Source organism: Olea europaea, unplaced genomic scaffold (assembly GCF_002742605.1).
Source record: "Olea europaea var. sylvestris unplaced genomic scaffold, O_europaea_v1 scaffold626, whole genome shotgun sequence".
NCBI lineage: Eukaryota > Viridiplantae > Streptophyta > Magnoliopsida > Lamiales > Oleaceae > Olea > Olea europaea.
Window position 1 is genome coordinate 286042 of NW_019264618.1, and position 9264 is coordinate 295305.

Consider the following 9264-nt stretch of genomic DNA (forward strand, 5'->3'; position numbering starts at 1 on the left):
GTCACTCTGATTACGGAAGGAAATCAGATAGGCCAGGTAGGATAGTGTGGAATACGAGCCTAAATTTGCTTACTACGTAGTTGTCACATGACCGTTTCAGGTTCGTTTGATGAGGCCTAAAAGAGACGATCCAAAAGCCCATTGCTACATAAAGTCCTAGGCTCGATCGTCTTTTAAATTTTATTATATTATATTTTTTCCAAATGTTTCTTGTTTCCCAAAACATTACCTTCATGTTGTTTGGGCCATTTTGAAAATGTTCTTTAACAAACAGATTTTTCTCCTAACGCATTTGAGTAACGTGATACAGAGATTATATTAAAATAACAACCAACAGAACAATATTAATTTATTTTCTTTAATGCATGTAAATGCCAAACTGTGGGTACAATTCACAATAATACACAACATATGGTATTTAACAATATAAAGGAAGAAGAAGAAAGGGGAAAAAACAAAAAAATATATAATATGTCATCTTCTGTCTTCATTCAAACAATAGATTGTAAAGTAATCGGCCATCAGCCAGGCTTCAAGAGTTGAAATCTGCTGTCCTCTAAAATTTTGTCACAATTCAGTGAATAGAACGACATTTTTGCTCAGAAGAGTTAATGCAGTGAGGTGTCAAAATTTTACTAGGGATACAGCTGATGTCAACTTGGACTTCTTTCATCAAGGCTTTGCCGGCTCTGCTGCGGGAGCAGGTGGTGGTACTTCTTCAACCTTCGGTGGCTCAGCCGTGGTTGAACAAGTGCTGGCCTCCTCAGCAGCCGGTACTTCTTCTTTCTTCACTTCTTCCACAGCAATATCCTTCTCTTTCACCTCTGGGCCGCTCGTATCTTCTCCAGTTTTCCCTGGAGTAGCCTTGGCTGGTGGTGCAGCCTCTTCTTTTTTCTCCTCCGCGACTACAAACGTAGAGACTTGCTCAAACACGAAGAAAACCGGGCCTGCTAAATATGCTGGCCCGACTTTGGAAGCTGCATCACAGACTGGTTTGGTTCCCGGAAATTCTTTCAATGACAAGGAAAAACAAGTTTATCAATCGTGATAAAAATATGCAGTTTCACTGTTCACTAATTAAATAGGGTAGATAAGTACCAATCTTGGCAAGCTCATCAAGGAATTTCTGAACTGCTGCTGAATGTTTCTTAAGACCTGCCTCCTTGGGTTCCTTCACCAAAGTCTACAGAAATAAAGATTATTCAATAAATATCAAGTTTACGTAAAGACCCAAGTCTTAACATGGCATTAGAACTTAAAACGAACTATTAAATCCATTTAAGTTTACTCAAAAATTCGAAATTCAATATAGATGAGCTAAACGAGTCACTATGTTATCGACCATATATATTAAGGATAAAAATCTCATATTGAACTTTTAAGATGGAACATCAAATCTTAGTATCAAGTACCTTGATTTCAGTGGATGACGCTTCATATATTTCTATAACTTTTGGTTGAAGCTCAGTCTTCTTCTCTTCGAACTCTTTCGTGTATTGCGCCTGAATCCAATAAAAAATATCAACTACCATTAATATAGGAGTTGTTGAAGACAAATACTAGTTATTCATTTCATTCTTAAAAATAAACAAGAGCTTCTACCTTAGCATCATCGAAGAGCTTGCAGGCTTCTACGGCAGCAGTCTTCTTGCTGTCTTTTTTATCGAAAACCTTCTTGATCGTTGGAAGAACCTTGGATTTCCAGTAATTCACCATCTTTGATCTACTGCTGATTTTTCACTTCCACCCAAGTGGAACTCTCGAACTCTATATAGACACAAAGAAAATCACAAATCAAAGTAATTAATTATACATATGCTTAAAAGGAGAAATGGGAAGAAGGAGGAGGAGGAGGAGGAAGAACCTCTATCTGAATAATAATGCTTGAATGCGAAGGTTGCTTTCTGAGGTCTTCCAATAAATTCAAATGTCAGCAGATTGTGTCTTTTGTATCTATTAATTGTATTTGTAACCAAATCAAAGGAATTTTATAAGGGCTGTGGGGTAGGGTAATGCTGGTCACCGCACATATCAATAATCCTTAGCTTATGTTTTACTAACATTAAAACAAAACTCTTTTCTCAGTCTCTTTTTCGATCACGCATTCTCACAATAAAATATTTTATACCTAAATTCAAAATTTTTCCTGCTTTTTAATCGTACGTTCTTCATCAAATCACTATTCCAAAATTCCATTTCTCAAAAAAATAAAATAATTTAATGCGTATCAAGCAGGAACTTAGTTTTTCTTCATTATTAGTGTACATTTCGTCAATGATCATCGAAATTTAAGTAAAATTTCAATTGGATTGCTAAATTTAAATTTATCTCAATTTGATCATTGACAGAAATTAACTGCTATATCATCGGTGGTCTTTCACATAATCGCTATGTGACAAACTAAAAATGAAAATCATGAACTTGAGTATATGGTATATATATATTAAAATGTTAAAGGACGTGTTTTTTCACACTTTATGACGTGATCGTAGTAGTAAATTAGCACATATGAAAGATTAGGTGAAAATATACGTTGTGCAATGGCTTCTAATTAAAAAGATTATCAATTTGGCAGATGGAAAGTTACAAATTTCGAAAACAAATTCAAATTAGTAACATAGTTGAAACTAAATTGAAATTTAATAACTCAGCTAAAATTTGACACTTGTATATATACTTAAATTTTTGATGGTAATTTTGTGTAACATGATTGTTTTATTAAAATAAAGCCAATTAGCCAGATTCAAAAATAAGGAGCGAAGAGATCGACTGATATGTCAAAAAATGATTTGGTATTTTTATTTTATTTTTTCAAATTGTTCAATCATGTATCGAAAAGTATCACATCTGGATTTAAGTTTGAATTTGAGTCTGAATGTGTAACACGATTAATTTTATTAACACAATTTTGGACCGAATTGTCACACATATATCCCCAATGTTTTTTCCACATTCTTATCCTCAATATTCTATTTAATCAAGTCATTGATGACTAATTCAATCCAAAAAGTCAGTTAAGATGTCATAAATGACGTATTTAATATTTTCAATGAAAAGCATATCCAAAATGAGACGTAATATTTGCTCATTATTTGAAAGCATAATAACAGAATTTGAACAGATGGAACTGGATATATTATTTAATGGAAGTGTTCATATAAAAAAAAATAATAATAATAAATAAATGTAATAATAACTAAAAATGATGGCTTTTATCATAAATAATTATATAGTGGCAATATAATCATCCTTTAATTGCCTCTACTATCAATAATTGGTTAGTGGGATATGATTGGTTTCTTACACTAATATATTCTCAGTCTAATAAAGATTTAAATTATATTTTTAATAAATTTTAATAAAGTTTGATAAAATGTACAGTTAAATAATTATGAATTATATGTTATTAAAATTAATTATTTTTTTAATTTAGATTAAAAATTATATTTTAATCCTATTAGAACATTAATAAATAATAATACAAGGTATGGTAGCAACTCAACTCCAAGCAAGCAAACCAGTAAACAACTCGGTTACGTGAACGGGTGGAGAATGACGGGGGTAAAATAGGAAATGAACATGGTGGATAACAGCTGGCAATCAGATCATTCATAGGTGGAAGAATATTCACACGTGGGACCCCCTTGCACGACTATACTGATCTGTACACTTATTCCCCCTCAATCTCTCTCTCACGTGGCTTACCTGTTTCTACAAGGGAAAAAGATACACGTCGAGAACCACATTGGCCTTGGCCCTGGCCCTGGCCCTGGACGTCAAGCACGGCTCTCCTGCAAGCTAAGGAGCCAGCCAATTGACATCCAATTCATCTGCTAATGTTGTGGATTTTAGTGCTACTAGTTAATGTTGACGCACGTTATTTTGTAATGTTCTATAAGTACGATGAAAGAAATATTTTTGCTCTTCATCCACTATTTTTATATAAATATTATAGAAATGCCAGTATCTGAAAATAAAAGGTTAATTATTATACATGCAAAAAAATAGTAAAATTGATTCTAATCAAATGAATATGAATATTAATTAATTGAAAATTAATAATAGGGACATGAACGTGAATTTGAATGTGAAATACTAATTAAATGAATGTGAATGTTAATTAATGGAGAATTGACATAAGGAATACATGCGTGAACAAGAATTTTGTAGCATTTATTACGGTTTATGAATTAAATACATATTAAAAAATGAAAAGTTAGGTATTATTGAAATAATTGAATTAAAATGGGGGCTATAATCGTTCAAAAAATTATTATCACTTGACATAATATTTAATCTATTATTCTTCTTATAGTTTCCTTTTTTGTTTTTTTTTTATTACAATTAGGAGATATTTAGCCCACAATATTAAAGGGAATTACGGGTTTCCCCAACTAAAATTTTAATGAATTTTAAAAAGACTCTAAAAGGGGTATCCTCAATTGAGATTGTGACGAATTTTAAAAATCCTTCCAAATTTAGGTGTTCTTAATTGAGATTTTAATGAATTTTAATAAGATCTATTAAAATTTAAGTATCCCTAATGAAATTATAATGAAATTCAATAAAATTAGCCCTTGCTTGAGCCACACTATTTTCATAAGAATGTATTTTGGAATAGTATATTGATGGAAAATATATTTTTAAAAAATAAAGAAAAATTTTGAATTTGCATTTAATATTATTTTATTGAATAATGTGTGATTGTAATGATATCAAACTGCTATTTAAGAATGTATTTTTAAAATAATGTGAGTTAAATAGTGCCTTAAAATTTAGATATTCTCAATAATTAGTAATTTTATAACAATTTCATTAATAGAGGAATTTTAAAATTTTTGGATGGATTTTAAGCTTAAGAGTACAAATAACTAATTTTTTTGAAATTTCAAAAAATATATTCATGATCCCAATCATGTGGAAAGTTATCAAACTTTGGAGATATAAAAAGGCTAATCATATGAAGAGGTCCCAACGATGATTTTAGATAGAAAGGTGCACCAACTAAGAAACAGAGAGATTCTCCTGATTAGGGTTCAATGGCAAAATATTGGACTTGGAGAGTCAACTTAGGAGAAGGAAGATAAACTTAAAACTAAGTATACAGAACTTTTTGATTAGCCACGTAAATTTTTGAGGACGAAAATATATTAAGGAAAGAAAATTGTAAAACAAAATAAATAAATAAATAAATAACAACAACAACAACAATAACAATAATAATAATAAATTCATAGAATAGAATTTCTTGTTTTAGATGCTATATCTTATATTTTGGAAAATTAGGGGACTGAAGTAATATATGTATTAAATTCAATTTTATTTGTGCTAAATAATTAGATTTTGATAGAGCAATCATACGTATATCAATTTGGGCTTTGCTTTGATAGCTTGTATTTAAGCATGTATATTAGGCTCAAGAAACAATTAATTAGGATAAGCAAAGCCTAAGTTATTGAGATTTAAAGAAGTTGTTATTTATTTAGTATTTGCATAAATTTTGGTTACCTAACTCTAAAGGGTGGCAGCCACGTGTATGTATGGTTAAAAAGGGATAAAGTAGTTTCCTTTTGACCTTGAATGAGATAACTATAAGCGTTATGATCTTGATTGAAACCTTTCCTTGTAGGACATGACACAACTATCAAGTACACTAAGAGTGTATTTGATTCACATGGAAAATATTACCTAGAAAAGAAAATGTTTTCCATCTTTTGTGGAAAATAAAAATTACCTCTACCCAAAGAAAATGTTTTCCTTAAAAACAAGGAAAATTAAGCATATTTTCAAAAGTTGGAAAATATTTTCCATGGAAAAAAATAGCAATCAAACACTCTAAGTAGGAATTTGGGTGGAAAACTGATATTTTTCATGGAAAATAAATGTAATCAAACACACCCTAAAATTTATGTCTTGTTAGAAAATTGTAGAATTGTCTGTGCTATATACTGTTGCAGCTCGGTCTTTCTTTCTCCTAGAATTATTCATAAAAATTCAATTTGTTTATTTATTTTCATTTTCTTTTTACTTATAATTAAACCATTTTCTATGAGCTTATTTAAAGTTATCTCTAAATACTTCATATGTTCTTTATGACCTTTACTATGTACTAAAACATCATCTATATATACACAAACAAATGAAAAAGAATTAAAAATACTATCCATCTTTCTTTGAAAAATAGAGGGTGCAATTTTTAATCCAAAAGGCTTGACTAACCATTCAAATTTCAAAATGTCCTAATGAAGAAATAAAGCTATCCAATTCGGGGGTTGAATTTCGACCATTCAGGGGTCGAAATTTCTAAACGAAACTTTTTAGAAAATCTTTTCTCTTAAAAAAGGAATCTTTGTATTAATATTATTTTCTCTTATAATCTTTACATCTTTTTTTACAATCTTTACGATCTTTTACCAAGAAACTTGGATATTGAGATATAGAGAGTTCAGTGATTTGCTTCTTAAGCTGTAAAGAGGAGTCACCTCTATTTATATCTAATTCATATTCATATCAAAGCATATTTATTAGTCCAAAATGATTAGTTTATGAAAAGAATAAAATACTTAAATCTAGAGATTCTAGGAAATTTTAGTTTATGAAAAGAATAAAATACACCTTTTTTTAATTTGTAATTTCGTGATGTGATCCAGGGGGCAAAAATTATCAAGAACTTGTTGATAGGCGGATAAGAGATCGAGACCAATACTCAAACTTAATTTGAGCCCACAAGACCGCACAAATACTTGGTTGAGCTTTGGAGTTGATAGGGACGAGTGGAACAAGCCAAACAACAACTTACATGTTGGTCATGAAGGCAAAATCATATTTGGTACATTGGATTCAAGTTTTGGAAGATATATGGAAAAACAAGTAGCGTGGATTAAAAGGGACATAACTTTCAGCTCGGGCATCGAATTTTGTCCACGAGCACAATCCGGAATAGTTGCAAAATTCTGCAAAAGAAGAAAGAGGTTCAAAAAATAAAGATATGCAATCGCATAACTTAAAAGCCATGCGACCGCATACCCTGTTGCAGAACCAAAAATGAAGTTTGAAGAATGAACTATGCGACCGCATAGTTGTAGTCTGAGGCAAATTTTCCCTTTCTCGCGAAAGTTTCCTAATTACATCAAAACTTTATTTTTATGATATTTTTGTAATCTTTTAAACTTGTTTTCCATTTCAAACTAGAGTTTTAGGTTTTCCTATAAATAGGTTCATTATTCTCATTGTAAGTGAGACTTTTGACATGATTAATTAAGAGATTTCTCGAGATACAATTTGCTTCCAATTCTTTTGTTCTTGATTGAAGAAATTATTGAACTTATCAAGATTATTATCTTGTGGCGTTCAAAACTACCAGGTGAGATTCTTAAATCTTGTAATCAAGAAGTCGGCATATCAATTGATTGTTAGCTGTTTGATTCAATAATGTAGGGTCAAATCCAAAACTTTGGTTTAATTGGCTTTCTTGGGTTTGGTTCAATCTCGTTGTGGGTTTCATAGCTATCGCTACTATGCGGGTTCAGATCAATTGGTACTAGAGTTTACGCTCCAAAATATATCCTTTTTCATTTTTATTGAGTCCTTTTGTTTTTCGTTTTCCACGTTCTTTGTATTATTCGTGTTCTTCATTATTTTTGAGTCTTTGGTCCATAAAATTTTCGTCAAATTTTTAAAAATTATTTTTGGGCTAATTTAGCATCTAAATTGATTTGTTTGTTTTGTTTAATCGAGTTTTCTATAATAAAAAAATGAGTCAAAAAAATTCGAAATTCAAAAAAAAAATGAGAGGGAAAATAATTTGTTATTGATTTGATTTATTAAGAAAATTACCAACATATTATAATTCTTCCAAGGTCAAATTTATTTCTGTCTGGTCCAACCCAAAACTTAAAAACCACTTTTTGGAATTAAAATAGTTCCCACTCAAAATTTCAAAATTTTATCTAAAAATTCTTTGAATCCTTTTAAGGTCACAATTCTCACTCACATCCAGTTTGAATTCTACAAAAATAATTTCTGGTTGAGTTCGAAATTATTTTTTGAAGCACTTAGGCGAAGCATTGAGTGGAAAAAAGGCAGAGTGGTGAGATCAATAGAGGGTAAAAGCCAAAATTTGAGTGATACACGAGAGAAAATGTACGTAAGGAAGAGCTTGTTTTAGCTTTAGGAATTATGATAGGGCGATTCAACCTCAAGCAGGAACTAAGATCAAATCAACGGGTCAGAAGAGGAGATACGATGGTTTGAAAGAATGTTTGGGGATATTAGAGACGGACTGGACAGGTTTGACACAACGGTTGCTAACATTCAAATGAGACAATGTATAGAAGTACCGAATGCAAGGAGGCAAGGTAGGAGGGAGCCTATGGTGCAGTTTCGTGGTGTATATGACGATGTCAGTAACATAGGTGAGGATGTATTAGTTGAGGCTAAAATATGGAGAATGAGAGATAGAGGAGTTAGGTATGAAAGAATGGGTAGCAATCTTGTAGGAGATGGTGTTGATAGCAGAGATAGGCGTGAAAGGGAGTTTAGTAGGAAATGCTATGGAGTTGAGAACCCAGTCTTGGGGGAAAAACTTGTCGTGATGCGTAATATCCATACACCAGTCAAAGTAGATAATGTGAACAACATGGGAGAATATCTTTCAAACTGGATGCCATGTCAACAACAAGGTATGTGGTTTCATTATCGATGGAGGTAGTTGTCTTGATATTGCTTGTACTATGCTTGTTGAGAAGTTAGGATTGATTACAACCAAACATCCTAAACCTTATAAATTACAAAGGTTAGATAAATGTGAAGAGGTTAGGGTATGTAGGCAAGTGTTGTTAAGTTTCTCAATTGGGAGATACCACGATGAAGCGTTGTGTGATGTAGTTCCTATGCATGCTTGTCACATTTTGTTGGGAAGGACAATATGATAGGAAGGCAAAACATGATGAATTCAAAAATATATATAGCTTTACGAAAGATGGAAAACCTATTACTCTTGTGCCGTTGACACCACAACAAACGTATGAAGATCAATTCAAAGTAAAAAGTGAGCGAGAGAAAAGAATGAGAGAAAAGACCAAGATAGATCTTTCACAACAAGAAAGCAAAAGAGAAAATTGTTAGGTGGCTAATTGTGTAAAAAAGGAAGAATTGCCACCAGAGAGTTGAAAAGAAATAGAGAGTGAAGAGGTAGCTAAAAGAAAAGTGGAGCCACAAGAGGGAAAAGAAAGAGAGTCTTAGAGAGAAAGAAAAGTCAGAAGT

The 9264-nt window shown here is 31.6% G+C and overlaps 1 protein-coding gene across 1 annotated transcript; it reads right to left on the reverse strand.

The window, feature by feature from the left end:
* Positions 1-340: 340 nt before the first annotated feature.
* On the reverse strand, positions 341-1967 carry LOC111389830 (plasma membrane-associated cation-binding protein 1-like). Its single transcript, XM_023014808.1, has 5 exons — positions 1865-1967; positions 1603-1767; positions 1413-1502; positions 1099-1183; positions 341-1010 (listed from the first exon to the last, which is right to left on the reverse strand). Exons 2-5 carry the CDS (start codon positions 1714-1716, stop codon positions 673-675), a joined length of 627 nt encoding a protein of 208 aa, XP_022870576.1. The 5' UTR covers positions 1717-1767; positions 1865-1967; the 3' UTR covers positions 341-672.
* Between the last annotated feature and the right edge of the window lie 7297 nt (positions 1968-9264).